The sequence below is a fragment of the Megalops cyprinoides genome, chromosome 10 (assembly GCF_013368585.1).
Source record: "Megalops cyprinoides isolate fMegCyp1 chromosome 10, fMegCyp1.pri, whole genome shotgun sequence".
NCBI classification, from domain to species: domain Eukaryota; kingdom Metazoa; phylum Chordata; class Actinopteri; order Elopiformes; family Megalopidae; genus Megalops; species Megalops cyprinoides.
Genome location: NC_050592.1, coordinates 32303247 through 32318936, shown reverse-complemented (window position 1 = coordinate 32318936; position 15690 = coordinate 32303247). Strand labels below are relative to the sequence as shown.

The following is a 15690-nucleotide window of genomic DNA, read 5'->3' as shown; positions in this document are numbered from 1 at the left end:
TCCTTATCACTGCGCCACACTGCTGTTCCTCATACAAATCATGCTCTTATTTTTAGACAGTGCAATTAATTACACCTTAAAGGTGTGTGTGAAAAGCAGAGGCAGACTCACTAGACTTGCTCACCTCCTTTGCCCTGAGCTGGGGGCACGGGACTCTGAGCAAAGCCCACATGCTTTACGGCAGCACCAACAGGAGCTGCCGGACCCCTCCCCCGCGCACCTGTTCTCTCGCCCTCGTGCCCCTCACTCCCCTGTCTGAGCGCGGGACCCGCTGGGCTCCTGGGTGGGGCCGGCTCCGAGCACCCCTCCCGCCGGCTGGGGGATGCCCTGAGGATGGGGGAGGGCTGAGGGGCGAGACAGGGGGCAGCCTCTGTGCTGTGCGCACGCGGTCGGACTGTTCCTAGCTTCGACCCTGTGCCCGCGCTGCTCCTGTTCGCTGCGGGGGTCGCCGTGCCCCGCGGGGGGTTCTTACTCAGCCCGGCTTTGCCCTCCAGCACCAACGACTGCCCCGACCCGACGGACCGCCTGCCAGCACCGGCTGACCCAGCGGGCCCGCAGCTGGCCTTCGGCCGCGGAATGGAGCTCCGTCGTACATCGGACTTTTTCCCTGGTCCTGCACCGGGGGGCGCACTCGAGCGGGGGCCGATGACAGAGACATCCTTTCCAGCAGGGGGCGCTTTGGCGTTCTGAGCAGGCACGGTGGGGCCGGACTTCCCGTGGGAGGCGCCGAGGCTGTCGGCCCAGGCCAGGATGTCGAAACTGTGCGGGGAGGCGGCGGTGTCGCTGTCGCTGCTGGACATGTCCGCCCTCTGCAGGTATTTCTCGATGTCGAAGGCGCTCAGCTCCCCGGCAGACACGCTCCTCTGCAGCGCCTCCAGCAGGCCGCTGCGCTCGGCGGGCGACGGGGCGGGGCTGTCAGACGCGGGCGCTGCCCCCCCGGGCCGACGGCCCCTGCCGCGGTTCTTCTTGGACAGCTCCATGATCATGGCGGCCAGCTGGGCCGGGTCGGAGCTGACCGAGGCGTCCGCGATGGCCGACGCGATGGTGCTGATGCTCAGCGTGGGGTCACTGCTGCCGCTCAGGGAGTCGGGGCTCCCAGACTGAGTGCTCTTGTTCCCCGGAACCTGCGCCCCTGCATCCTGAGAATAACAACAAACAGAATCAGCAGACAGAAAGGGAAACCAAAATGTAACGCTCTCTTTCAATGGCGAGAAAGCGCTTTCTTCCTAAAAAATAAATATTAAAGTATCTGTCAAAACAGAATAATCAACAGAAGAGTGCTAGAACCTAGAACTTTTCCTGGGACGAGCTTCAAGCAGGCTGGCTACTATGAGCCAATAATATTCACCTCTATCACAGTGCAAAACAAGCGATACATACTGGAATCCATCTAAAATTAAGACACTGGTCTCTCCTCAATTTAAATGCAATGCCCCTTGTCTCTGAATTCTGTTATTCAAATGACAGACTAAATGTCGGGACCAAGCAGTGGCCATGGCGGCCTTCACACACAGACCTGAGCCTCTTCCTTTTCAACAGCCACCGAGTGCTCGTCAGCCTTCTGTACGCTCGTCTCTGCCACAGCCTGAAAAGTCTTCTCCAAATCCTCTGTGCACAATAAACAACAACAGAGATATGAATTCATGAGAGCTGGAATCTGCTGTTCTGTTGCAATGACCGCATTAGAAAGCTCACATTTTTAACAAGCACAGTGCCCTTCACAACAGTGTGCATGTTACTGGCCATACTATGAGGCATAGTAAAGGAGCGAAAACGACATACAATTAAAACTAACTTTGCTTTACCATAAAATTGACTACATACAAACACACAAACAGGGTGGTTAAGTAACATAGTGGAAGAGCACAAAAATGAAGAGTTTGATCAGTCTATGTAAATAACCAGAAGGCTGTTAGTAGGGCCACTTTACCTGGATTCATGGTGTTGTCAGTGTCGCTGTGGTGGAGGGTGTCGCTGTGAACAGAGCTCCCGCGAGAGGAGAAATCAGAGGGGCGGATGAGGGCGAAGGGCTCCCTCTTCTCCGGGGATGTGATGACGTAGCCGAAGGAGGGCTGGGCAGAGCATGCACCACAGTGATCCAATCAAAAATCAATGGTTCTCACTCACAAGCTTTCACACAGCACAGCTAGCAGCCCGACAGTCTCACTGAGGGGGGAACCGCAGGGTGCCTGACACGCACAGCCAAATAAAGGGGGGTGGGTGGTACAGCATTCAAAGGCTCAGAGGGAGTCCTTTGATCAAGCACTGGGGGTTTAATCTAATCTTGCTCAGAAACACAGCTCTCAGATCCTGAGTTAATGCGTTGTGTACATGCAATTCAGATGAAACTTCTCCAGTCATCTTACCTGCATATACAATGGTGCTTTCAGTGGAGATAAAATTTTTGGTAAAACTACCCTTTAAACATGAATTTTCAATCGCCAAACAGTTGTTTCTTGGGCCTATCGCATTAATCAGTACCGCAAAAGGTGAGGTTTGTGGACCAGTGAAAACAGTGAAACTTGTGCCGCTGGCTCCTTCCCACTGACCCGTTTGACGCGGTCCTCCTCGCTGTCCCCCAGGCAGCCCAGCGCCTCGGACCTCTGCTGGAAGAACTCCCCCAGGGAGAGGCGCAGGTAGCTCTGGTTGCCCCTCTCGAACTCCGAGGACACCTGGGACGCCCTCATCAGGACGTGGCCGCTGGTGGGGAGCCTCCACGAGGTGTCCCCGAGCCCCAGGCTGTTGCTGCTGCTGCTCTGGGCCACCATCTGCTCCTCCTGGACGACACCAAGCAGGGATACCACTCAAACCAGGGCCACGTCTGCCATTGCTTTCCAGTGACGTTTTTTTTAAAAGGATTCTTTTTACTGTTGCTTTAACCATGTGCGAAATGTGATTTGATTAACCAAAGACCATTGTTTTCTTTTTTATTTGGGCATAGGCAAGTATTGATATTTAACAGGGAAAGCATTCAGTTGGAGTTACTAAACACAAGCAATTTTTCAGTACATCCATCTAAATCCCCTTTCCTGGGATTTTTCCTGGTGTGTAACCAAAGGCCACTCGTCATGTGAGAAAGGGTGAGCGCATCACTTATGACAAATCATATCAAACACTTAATACTTCAGACAGAAGTCTACTGACCTGGATGAACTGGTTCTCCTTCTCAAACTCCTCCTGATCTTCAATAATCTTCTCAATGGCATTACCTAAAATGAACAACATGAGCACAAAGGCAAAACTCTGCAAGGCAACGCAGAAATGGGTTTCATTGTTTCACACTTGCAATGATGCCAGGTATGCCTGCTCTACAGCTAATCCCAGTTGCTGAAACTTACTTCCTGAAACAAAGTCCTCTGACTGAAACTGGATGGCCACAGCTTCCGGAAGGCTCTTTTCCGCCTCCTTCTCAAAGGAGGAGTAATATGCCAGGTCAGTCACCCACTTCCCCTCCTCATTCTGGTAAACCACACTGTGAGTAATGTTGGGCCCTAAGAACAAAAAGGGAGCAGCTGAACGTTACGAATTGGAGCATCTACTCAGAGAGGCCTCAGCAAGGGTTTGGATGTACCAAGAACTGGTGAAATGGCCTTGCATAAGCCCCAGGGTATGTCCAAAATCACACACTTACTCCTTACACTCTCTACAACACACCAGGGTGTATGCAACCAGGATTTCAAAGGAGTCTTGTACAGCTTTGGTTTAGAAACACTTCAGCATCACCATTCTGCCCCTTTTATTTTGTTAGCAAGAGGAAACATTTCTGAATTTTCACTTTAACTAACATTAATTATGATGATTCCTTTTTGCAACATGTAGACATCACATAAAAATGGTTTTTATAATGACATTTTATATATTTTGCTTGTATTTATAAACATTGTTGCAGACTAAGTTTGCTTCATAAATCACCTGGAGCAGGGTATGTCTGCCTGTGCATGCATACTAACAGTAATCCTATAATAAAGTCAAATTTCATCTCAGTCAAGTGTATCAAACTAGGGTTTAAGACAAACAGTAAAAGGGAAACTACTGAGACTGCTTTACAGCAGACCAGGGAGAGCTACAGACTGCTTTGCAGCAGACAGCAGACAGCTCAGGGGAGAGCTACAGACTGCTTTGCAGCAGACTCTGCAGATGGCTCAAAGGAGAGCTACAGACTGCTTTGCAGCAGACAGCTCAGGGGAGAGCTACAGACTGCTTTGCAGCAGACAGCAGACAGCTCAGGGGAGAGCTACAGACTGCTTTGCAGCAGAGAGCAGACAGCTCAGGGGAGAGCTACAGACTGCTTTGCAGCAGACTCTGCAGATGGCTCAAAGGAGAGCTACAGACTGCTTTGCAGCAGACAGCTCAGGGGAGAGCGACAGACTGCTTTGCAGCAGACAGCAGACGGCTCAAAGGAGAGCTACAGACTGCTTTGCAGCAGACTCTGCAGACGGCTCAAAGGAGAGCTACAGACTGCTTTGCAGCAGACTCTGCAGATGGCTCGGGGAGAGCTACAGACTGCTTTGCAGCAGACTCTGCAGATGGCTCGGGGAGAGCTACAGACTGCTTTGCAGCAGACCCTGCAGATGGCTCGAGGGAGAGCTACAGATTGCTTTGCAGCAGACCAGGGAGAGCTATAGACTGCTTTGCAGCAGAATCTGCAGACGGCTCGAGGGAGAGCTAAAGACTGCTTTACACCAGACAACTCCCGGTTCCCCTTCCACGCATGTGGCCCCTCACCCTGCTGGAAGTCCAGCTCAGCGCTGTCGGGGCGGTGGCTCCAGCAGTCGTCCGAGTCGTCCCCCTGCAGGGTGCGGGACAAGTACTTCGCCTCCAGGGAGGCGGCCCGCGGCTCACCCTCGCTGTTGCTGTCCGAGGGCTCGGGGACAGCGGAGTCCCCGCACGGCCCACCCCGGAGCCCCAGGGACTCCGCCTCCTCCGAGCTGTGGGCGGAGAGCACCTGGGACAGGTGGAAGCTGCTCTGCGTGCCCTGGAGGGCGGAGGCCGACGCGTCTGGCGGCCTCCAGAGCCCGGCGCCGCTCCGCAGGTAGAGGGAGTCCAGCTGCCCGTCCACTGCCGTCGCCGACTCTGTGCTGTCCATGGCATCCTGGGAAACATGTCAGACGCATATTCACCAAGGGTGGAACGAACATTTAAAGAGTGAACACTCCCCAGACATTAATTACAGACTTAAAACAGCAATGTAAGACGAACACAAGAATGGAGCGTGTCCAGACTTTGGTAACGGGGATCGCTAATGCTATTTTTTGGAACTCACCAGTGCTTCCTGTCGGTCCAGGGCCATGCTCCAGTGAGCGGGGGAACCCCTCGATGACCCTGACGTCGTCGCCACGGAGCCAGCCTCTCCAGTCCCCACTGGGCCAACACGGTCCCCCATCTGAAATACACCGACACAACGTCTCTCAGACACATGCGGGTCTCCTGATTCAACTGAACAAAGACTATCTTCCCATCCCTGCTGTTAGACATTGGCCTTCATTTTCAGGAGTTTTTTGGCAGACACATCACAAAAGAGGTGCGAGCCAATGAGCTGAGAGAACGCGCTATAGGGCGTGTGAAGGGAGGAAGTAAATTAGTTTAGGAAACAAGTTCATGCTTGCTCCCAACTTCACCTCAAGTTCCTTTTTATTATGTTTGCATATTCAAAAGCCAAAAACCAGTTTGGCAAAAGAGAAACTTCCATTTCCATCCAGATTTTTTTCCAGACTGACATCTGCTCATGAAACTCCCCCTCTAAGGAGTAACTGACAAATGAGCACAAGTCAGTGTATTCCACTTCCCAGAATGCATTGTGACACAATGGAAAGAGCCCCTCTGGTACTTAAAATGGATTAAATTTCATATTTCAAATCAGTTTAGAATACAGAGCAGAATATATGCATTATCTGAAAAGTAGACCCTCGCTATTATCGAAACAGTCTTGTATTCAATGTACTACAATAGCCTTTAAAGAATGGGTAGAAGCAACCCGGAAGCATAATTTGTTCAGTGCATAGAAAGAAGGATGGGTGGAGCAATGCATTCTGGGCTTTGTATGATAATTAAACAGCCTGAAGTACACATCATAAAGCCAGAAAATGATTTCATGCTGACTCATAGTCTTTGTTATTTTACCAAATTAAGACATTTTCATTACAGGGACCTACAGCAGTAAATGAAAAGGACAACTTATTACATTTTAAATTTACAGTGAAGCTACATGGAGTTTTTCACACCTTGATATACCATTCACAGCTGCATTGCATTTGAGACAAGTGCCTTGTAAACCTTTTTAGCTGAAAACGTGGTAATTTGGTGTCAGGAACAAATGCCCTTTGCGCCTCACTTTTTGCTGTTGCATTTCAGGTATTCCCATGTGCAATGATCTCTGAAACTTATCACCCACAACTGGCTAAGGTTCTCTGCATTCACATGCTAATCCCATACCCCACCTTGACCCAGTCATGTGATTGGGTTCTGGGTACAGAGATTGATGAAAGGACGGCCAGGACTGGCCAGTGCAGGGGCGCACACCTCGCTGTGTCCGACGCTGGCCTCGTCCCGGGCCCCGTCCTCCCCCACCATGCCCAGGCCTCGCAGCGTGTCGTAGGGGGTCTGGCCGCCGCCCGGGGGCAGGGGGACAGTGGACACCCCCCCGTCGTTCCCGTCCTCCTCGCTCCCACTGCTCCCGTCGCCACCTCCTCCACCGTCACCTGACGTCCCGGAAATCACCACCACCCCCATCAAAAACACACCAAAGCAGGAGCCCCACACAAACAGGGGCTTACATACAAAGAGCTCTCTATCTCAGGATGATGTGACTGCTAAAGAACTGCCTTCTGAATCCTGAGGCACTAACATCCACACAACAACTGATATCATCTCCATACGCTTCCCAATTTATTTCTTACAGATAAAAAGTTCCGTTTCGATAGAATTATCAGCCTCATCAAAGTGACAACCTGAATGTGTGAAAAACTGTTCAACCGTAAACACGTACACTGTTCTCCTCAGTCGCTTTACCTGTAACAGGTGAATTGATGACCTGACCCTCCGCTGAGCGCCTGAACTCGATTCCAGAGCTGGCGGGTGCATTTCGGCTGCCAGCAGGTTCTTCGTCGTCAGAGCTGCCCCCTTCCAGGCCGGGCCTGAAGTTAGGGCGATGGCTCTCTCCTACCTGCGGTCAAAGACATGTGGTCAATCTCTGGTCAAACTCGACTCATTGAAACCCTGTTTGTCCCTGATGTGCGATGCGGCCGCTCACCAGCTGCCTGGAGGTGCTGGGAAGGAGGAAGCGGGGCCTGGCGCTGCTGTGCCGGCGGGCAGCCTCCAGCTCGTCCTCAGTGTCCTCGTCGCTGGCAGGGCACGAGTCCATGCCCGTGGCCGCCAGCCGCACGTCTGGCATGTGGAAGTCATCCTGCCATGTAAGCCAACACAAGCTCCGTGAGGACTGTGCCAGAGGGCTGGGAACTGAACCCTCATCACCCCCTCCACAGCACAGCAGCACTGCCACATTGCTACAAGGAAGGACCTCACAGCGAGGCAGGAATGCAGTGATTCAAAGCTCTTGCTAGTGGCAGCGCCCCACGTGACAGATTCAACTGCAACAATGCCCTCCCCTTTAAATAAGCACAAGCCCACACTCCTGTGGGCACATCCCACGTCTAACACCAGTGTTGCACGTGTTTTCCAAGGAGGTGAAGCCCCACATGTGCCCTGCAATGGCTGAGCCTTTACTCACAATTCATATCACATCTAACATAAGCAAATACCCTTACATTAACTGAATTAGCAGACAAATCAGCACAATCCAAACAGGGACTAGAGTAACAAACCCTTCAAAAAATGCAGTCTACATAGACTGTTATATAGTATAAATAACAGTGCTTCCTATTCTTAATGACAAGCAGTGATTAGAGCACTAATAATTGAAAAAAGTAATGATTTCATAATAACACTTTCATCAAATTGACGTAGAATAACAGAACTGAACAGTATATACTACAGAGTTTAACAAACATGTTTAAAAAATATATATATATGGACAACCTTCTGTAACTGTACACTGTGCCATGCTACATTACTTCCTGCCCTCCTCTCCACACACACATGGACACAAACCAAAGTCCATTTCAATTATCAATTATTATAAAGCTGTACAGTTACATCACAGCACATACCTGGTCAAATTCATCCAAAAAGGGGTATCTATCCTTCTCTGGCCCTGTGGAACTCAGGTTAGATGAACTATCCTGATTTCCAGTCAGATCCTAGAATCACACAGCACAAAAAAAACACCTTCAACCAGAAAACCAGAGAAAACTACACTGTAAACACCAGAATAAAGGTGATAGTAGACTGCATATCACTGAAAGGAAGATGAAGTTACCCACCCCATAATATCACACGGTGAACATCACATGACCAACACGGGGTGGGAGGCGGTGACTTACCGCCGACGGGAGCTCCTGGCCTTCGACCCGCCCCCTCTGCATGGCCGGGGGGACCAGTTTTTTGAAGTACATTTCCAGCTCGTCGTCGTGCAGGTGGTCAGCGTTGAGGTCATCATCTGTGGAGAGCAGGGTACTTCAGATTCCTCCCACACACTTCAGAATTGCAGCTTGTGTGACAACCCAGCAGTCTAACTGGGAGTTTACAGCATCAAGAATCACCCAGGGTTCCCACCCATTTTCACTGACAAGATTTCAAAACTTTTCCATGACTTTTCAATGACCTTTGATGAAATTTCCATGACCTGTCACTACCTACAAGTACACAAAATTGCGTACTTTACTCCACAGATTGGGCCCAATTATTGAATGACAAACAGCGGAGCTCAGACTGAAGCTTCACGGAGAACAAAACAAGATTAGTTAAAATGTTTTTTCTCCCCTCACTCTCTGTTACCATGGGAGTAGGAGGTGATTGGATTTTGTGACTCGCATTAATCCATAAAATCCACAATAAGATATACTTTATCTCCTATATCTCCTACGCCCCTGGTATGACAAAATCAAATTTCATTACTTTTCCAAAACTTTCAATGAATGTACTGAATTCCATGTCTTCTCCAGGCCTGGAAAATGGGATTTTAAAATTCCATGGCTTTTCAAGGATTTCCATGGGAAATCCTTGAAAAGCCTTGACCATGGGAACCTTGATCACCCCAGCAACCAATGCCCCCCCCCCCCCCCCAACAATTAAACCGATCAGTGCAGATACTGCACTAAGGTTTTGCAAGCACACAGAGGAGGCATAAAATATAGACTGGCTTCAAAATCTGGCTTGAAATAAACAGTTACTGTTGCTGTAGTCATTGCATTTCTCCTAAGCATTGTAAATGGTAAACTGTCTTTTGTGTCAGCAGTTCCTAAAAAGGTAATGCGATAAACTGTACCTACTGTAAGCTAGCTTTACATGTGGCAGTACAATCAGTGGTTTCCAACCGCTTGCAGTGATAAAACTAGTTCCTTGACTGGGTGAGTGGAAGCAGAACTATTTTACATAAAGTGTAGCATAGTGGTTATGGAGTGGCAGTGTAGCATAGTGGTTATGGAGCAGGACTCATAACCGAAAGGTCGCCGGTCCGATTCCCCACTGGGTACTGCTGCTGTACCCTTGGGCAAGGTACTTAAGCTACAATTGCTTCAGTAAATATCCAGCTGTATAAATGGATAACATTGTAACTGATGTAAGTCGCTCTGGATAAGAGTGTCTGCTAACTGCCTATAATGTAATGTCATGTAAAAGATTTCCACAACTCTGAAACCATGGTGTGACACACACCCTCTGTCACCTGACGATGCCTGGTAACTCCACTGCACAGAGGAAAAGTACCGACAAAAAACAAACATTTGGGATTTGTCCTCTACCCTGTTCAGTGGTGGGGTGAACACATAGCTTCACCAGCACCTGTGGCATGATCAAATTAGAAGCTGATATGCTCAAAACACAATTAAAATTACAAAAGATCATTCAGAAGACATATTGCCATGTAGCATTTTAAATCTTGTAAATGCACACCTGTTCCGCATTATACAAAAATAATTTATAATTTGACATCTTGTCTACACATTTTCTGCTGTTAGTACATAATTTGACTGCATTTTTTCCAAAATATATTACATTATTTATAGTCGGTAAATACTGTATACTGTATGCACTACATACTTTAATGTCGATGTCAATGTAATAAAAATTTACCACGGACGAGAGACCCAAAGCCCACCTGTGACGTCACTGTGCATGCTGTATGCGGACATGAGCTTCTCATTGGCCAAGAAGCTGTAGACGCTGCCACTGTAGCGGTCACTGTCCGCCCCCTCGCTGGGCGGGCTGTCCTCCTCTAGTGTCCCTGGGAGCATGACTGTGGCCTATAGTGTAGGGGGTGTAGGGAAGGTAGGGGGCAGGGGGCAAAAATCACACAAAACCTGTTAATCTAAAGGGTGGACGGCTAACATTACATAAAAGAACAGTTTTTGATTCAAAGAGCGATACCTTCAGACCCAAGATGTCTTTAGCTCCCTGGTGAGAGAATGTAATCAGTCCTGTGGAGAGTTCTGCAATGAGAGGCCAAAGGATTCTAGTTTATAAGCCTTACTTACATTAAGCCGTAGTTAATTAAGCCTTCTGACTTCAGTCAGAAACAATCTCATTGGCAATATTCAAAACTAAAGCAAGATTGAAAGTTTGGGCATATTAATCAAGCAATGTTTGAATAGTGACAAATGGTGATAATTAATATAAAAAAGTTACACTTGTAATTGTTCATAAAAAATTTAAGTCTGATACCCTTTCATGTTCTCATAAAATGGCCACGGCAAGGCTTTCAAAGCAAAGAACACCCTGACATATGTCCCAAGTTCATGCCACAATTTTGTGACCACAATGAACATATCACAAGATGCACTGGTGGACAGTACTTAAATAAAGAATTCTGCAAAGGCGATAGGCATGAGCCACATGAAACAAAGAGGTGCTGACGGTATGGTGGGGTCGCACTGTGCGTACCATCTCCAGGCTCAGAGGGGCGTCCCGCAGGGGCGTTCGTCTGCTTTGGGGGGCCCGGCGTGGACGGCTTGAGTCTGGAGACTTCCGTCTCATCCAAATGGACTTTGACCAGCAAGTCTGACAAACAGTGGGGCTGGATAAAGCTGTCTTTATCTCTGCAAGGACAGATTAGATGAATATTAGACACATTATACATGCATCATCAGAGTACAGCTCACGCCAAATACAAGGACAAATTACACTCTCAGGCTCCAATTTACATTAACTTACATCTGCACTCCTTTTCATTCTAAATAAATGTTCATCAGAGAGCACAAAGGTGTGTTACTTTGCTCTTTATTATGGGTGTACAGTAGTGGGGGAACACTCACAGCTCATCGTTGAAGCTGAGGGCAAACATTTTCCTCTCTCCGTTAGAGGACTGCGAATTTGCCAGTGAGAGCTGCCCATCCTCCAAATAAGATGCCTGAACATCTGACACTCTGCAAACATTTACAGAAACACGATATTACTGACACGTTATTATTATTGAAAACAACTTGTTTTACTAGGTCAAAATGACATTAAAAATCTTAAACTCATACCTCCCTGCCTGGGTATGTCAAAATATTAGGAAGGCAACTGGTGGTCTAGAGATGGAGCTCATTTAAAATCCATCACATGCATAAATGCAGCTATAATTTTTCAAACCTGCAAATCATGACTGTAGTCACAGCTGTCTGTTTATACAGCCAACTAAATTTTACACAAAACGTCACTATTTGACAGTTACATGAAACACCACAACACAGACAAGCTTAGTGTATAATCTCCTCTTGCTTTTTTCAACAACCCGCAGTCATCACACTTCAAATAACAAGGAGAACTTTTTTTTTCCTATCACAATATATCCCCCCAGTGCTTTCAAACAGGAAGGGAGGGCATTTGGGTCACTTCCCGTGCTGGGACAGGGTAGGCGGGGAGCAGGCGACGCACACCCCACCTGTTGTCGAGCCCCGCTCTAATTTTAGCCACGGTGGAGGCGGCCACGGGCACCCCCAGCGTCGAGCCGAGGGTCACGTTCCCGAGCGTGGCGTGGCTGCTGCTGAGGGAGGCCGACAGGAAGCTGGGGAATGGCTCATCCTCGATGTTCTGGAGGCTCTCGCTCATCGTGGGCCCGCTGGCTCCAGCTCACCTGCTGACCATCAATAACATTAAAGGGGGCACCATGTTAAATAATGACACTGCGACGCGCACATTTCTTCCCTCAGCAGACACGCACACACATACCAGTCAACACAGAACTGCCCAGAAACCCATTTATCTTCAAGTGAAGCGTTCCACACAAATACTAATTTTTTTACCTTATGATAGCAGCAAAAAAAAAAACTTTGAAATTCCTTTCTCCAATGATAAGTGAAACAATGAATGGATTTAACAAAACCTGTTCTCAATGGAACAATCCCGGAATAATCGTGTGTCCCATCTTCTACTTGAATAAACAATGTAGACTGTTGTAAACTGATAAATCTGTGAGGACTGGGGGAAAAACTGCATAACATCCACCGATACTGGGCCTGTGTGTGACGGATCTTTTTGACATGTGTGCAGTGCGACACAGTACCTGCCATGAATGGAATTCAAATATTTAGGGCAGCATGGATGACATCAGCTAAATTTAAACAGCTGCAAAAGAAAAAGTACCTAAAGAAACATATTAAAGCACGACATGACACTGCTTTGTAATCCTACAAATATATGAGCAGTGAGGTATTTTAATTACAACTTGTCCAAAAAGTTTAACAAAACAATTATGCTAGCAAGCCAACGCATTCAGATAACCACTATGTCAAATCGATCATGCGACCGCACACACTGAAGCAATGGAATCATGAGATTCTCCATTTTTCAAGAGCTAGCCCGACAGCTAATTAACTGCGAGAGCAGCAGATTTATACATAACTAGTGTGGTTATACACCAACTACGATCGCCGTTATTGATGGTTACAGGAAAAAAATATTTTCCAGTCAACTGCTGTCACACCTGTTAACACACAAACTTGGGTGCAATTGCAGAGCCTAAGTTGTCTAGCACTTAGCTAGCTTGATAGCTGGTTTGCTGTCCGACGCATTAGCTTGCTAACTTGGCTAACTTGCAGCTAGCGAAGACAAGAAAATGATCTAGTTAATCTAAACTGTCGAGCGCAACTGAACTTGAAACAGAAAACAAAAGTAAAGTTACCGCAGTTGACTAAGCGGATTATAAAGAAATACATATTCTTCCGTTTCCGAAGATGTAAACAAAGATGACCCGAGTCACACAAAGTAACAAGACAGGGCCATTTGATTTGTGCACAGCAAAACGACGCCAGGGAAATCTTAGCCAACAAGCTAGCCTGCTAAGTTCATTAGCCAGCGACGAACTTTCTCAAAACGCTAGCCATTGATTTTACTGCTCTAACGTTAGGAAGCTAGCTAACTAACGTGCTAACACTGACATGTTCCACAAACCTTCGTTTTGGATGTCTAAAATAAACTTACTTTATTTGCCACTCCCTCCAGAAAGACGAATCCAATTCCTCCCAACCCCACACTGGCAACTGCTGAAAATCTTTTTGCAACACTGAAAACTAGCTACATTGCTAACTTCAGCTAGCTGCCAAGCTAGCCATCCCGTCCGAAAACCGCTCGACTAATTCCCCCGCGCAGTTGTCCGAGCGCCAACACCTCGAAATGCACCGCAAAATAAATTGTCTTGAGACAGAAGCTCTGGATATAGTGCAGAATCCTTCCACTCTCCGACCGCCAAAACTTCAAACTATAGCGGCTTTCTCGCTCCCAGTTATCAGCTTTGCATACTGATCGAAACAAACCATAAGCATTGCCCACTCCCGGGTACCAAGCCATCCGGTAGGGTAATGACACGAAGCCCGCCTCCCCCTCGTCACTCTATGTAGGCGGGATTGTGCTAGAAAATCGTAAGGTCATTGGTTAAAAAGATGAACCGCAACGAAAGGTGCAGCCTAATTGGTTTTTTGTCTGCCAATCTACAATAGTTTCGTTCTGTGAATAAGCCACTTTTGAAATAACCAATACAGTACCAACAGTGAATAGAGTCGCTGGAACAGATACTGGTAGTTGATGTATAATTGTATGTATTTTCAATGTATAATCAAAGAATTTACTACAACGAGTTTACTAATACTCTTTAAAGTGTAATACTCTTTAAGGAGAAATTATTGATTACACAGCAACGAAGGGATTTGAGTTTGACCCTTCAATAGCCACGATGTAGCTATGAAGCGATGCATATTACACCAGCTAGCTAATATAGCTACAGCGAAACCTTGGAAAACACCCTGATTAGAGCTCCCTGCATTGTAGAAGCACCAACACATGTACGTCATGCCTCTGCCCATTTGTTCAGTTCTAGTATGTCCTGCGTAGAATCCTGACACTCAGGAATTCCAAAAGCTGGGCGTGAGCCCACACATGCACAGCCCCATGTTTTATTGGCTAACGGGAACAGCTGCGAAAATCCTATTTCACAAGAGTTCCAGAACAAATACTGTCCGTCTAAACATTTTAAATGTTAAAATGCTTAGATTATTATTATTATCATCATCATCATCATCATCGAAGATTCCATGTCAGGCATATTTTATACAGCAAGGTGTGCGTCAACACTAAAATGAATTTAAATACTCCTGAAAAACTTGATTCGGCATTAAGCAACAGGTGATCCTGCCTTGCAAGCAAAAAACAACCTGTAACAGGCAGTGCTGACAGACCCTCGGTGAGGTACTCAGCGGGTGCAAAAACATAGAAATAAAATCCCATCTGAAACTGCTGAGAATGAAGTTATATTGTTACGGAGAAATGTGAGCCACAGGACAAAAAATAAATAAATATGTATAAATGGGGAACAGGAACTTCTACCTACTCTCTGAATCACTGTTCCACATTTGTTAATGTGACTGACTCCTCAAGACTATGAGTTGCATGGGAAAACAAACATCATATGCCTTTCCATGTATCTGTGCTCACAAGTTGTTCATTTTCAACATTCATTTTCAGCTTCTTCCTCAGCATTACAATGAAAAAAGGTGAGGTAAACTTCACTTTTCTCCACTGCTTTACAAAGCACTTTGACCCAGAAGCTTGTCCATAGTCATTCTGTTAACTGTGCTGTTCAAAATTAAGTGTCAAAGATTTTATTCACTGCTGAAAATTAATACAACTATTCTTCTTGTCAACAAAAGAGAATGGAAAATCAAAGTGTTGCTCTGAATACTAAAACATAATTTTGCTATAAAGCAATTGGAACAGTGATTATCTGAACACTGATTCACATTGGATCCAGCGTGTGTGCTTCATAATCAGGCAATGGACCCACAGAGTAATGAAATGGATAACTCCATTGTTCCAACAATGTCAGTTATAGTACCACGTAATTAAAGTTTTAACAACAATATATATGAAATTTTAATACTATAAACCCAATAAGATTTGATTTACAAGGCTTATCAGTGTGAATAACAATTGAAAGAAAAGGCACCTAGGGGGGTAATTGGAGGGGAACAGCAATTCACTGTTGGTTTCCATCCTTGAGAATGAGAAAGCAACACCAGAGGAACAACCACAACCAAAGAAAACAGAGGCAGAAAAAAACAGAAAATAAACAACAAAAAGAGGACATAACTACAATGCTGGATC

The 15690-nt window shown here is 46.8% G+C and overlaps 1 protein-coding gene across 1 annotated transcript in view; it reads right to left on the bottom strand.

The window, feature by feature from the left end:
* The window catches only part of cep192 (centrosomal protein 192), a 46448-nt gene that overhangs the window by 20314 nt on the left and 10444 nt on the right, over positions 1–15690 (bottom strand). Inside the window, exons 10-27 of the mRNA XM_036539586.1 lie at positions 11978–12158; positions 11367–11477; positions 10996–11150; positions 10483–10544; positions 10214–10358; positions 8439–8554; positions 8166–8255; positions 7250–7402; positions 7009–7162; positions 6520–6698; positions 5264–5383; positions 4726–5092; positions 3339–3491; positions 3145–3209; positions 2550–2777; positions 1931–2072; positions 1517–1608; positions 125–1139 (exon numbers count right to left, since the gene is read on the bottom strand). Coding sequence (XP_036395479.1) covers positions 125–1139; positions 1517–1608; positions 1931–2072; positions 2550–2777; positions 3145–3209; positions 3339–3491; positions 4726–5092; positions 5264–5383; positions 6520–6698; positions 7009–7162; positions 7250–7402; positions 8166–8255; positions 8439–8554; positions 10214–10358; positions 10483–10544; positions 10996–11150; positions 11367–11477; positions 11978–12158 — 3528 coding nt within the window. The remainder of the gene's footprint in view (positions 1–124; positions 1140–1516; positions 1609–1930; positions 2073–2549; positions 2778–3144; positions 3210–3338; positions 3492–4725; positions 5093–5263; positions 5384–6519; positions 6699–7008; positions 7163–7249; positions 7403–8165; positions 8256–8438; positions 8555–10213; positions 10359–10482; positions 10545–10995; positions 11151–11366; positions 11478–11977; positions 12159–15690) is intronic.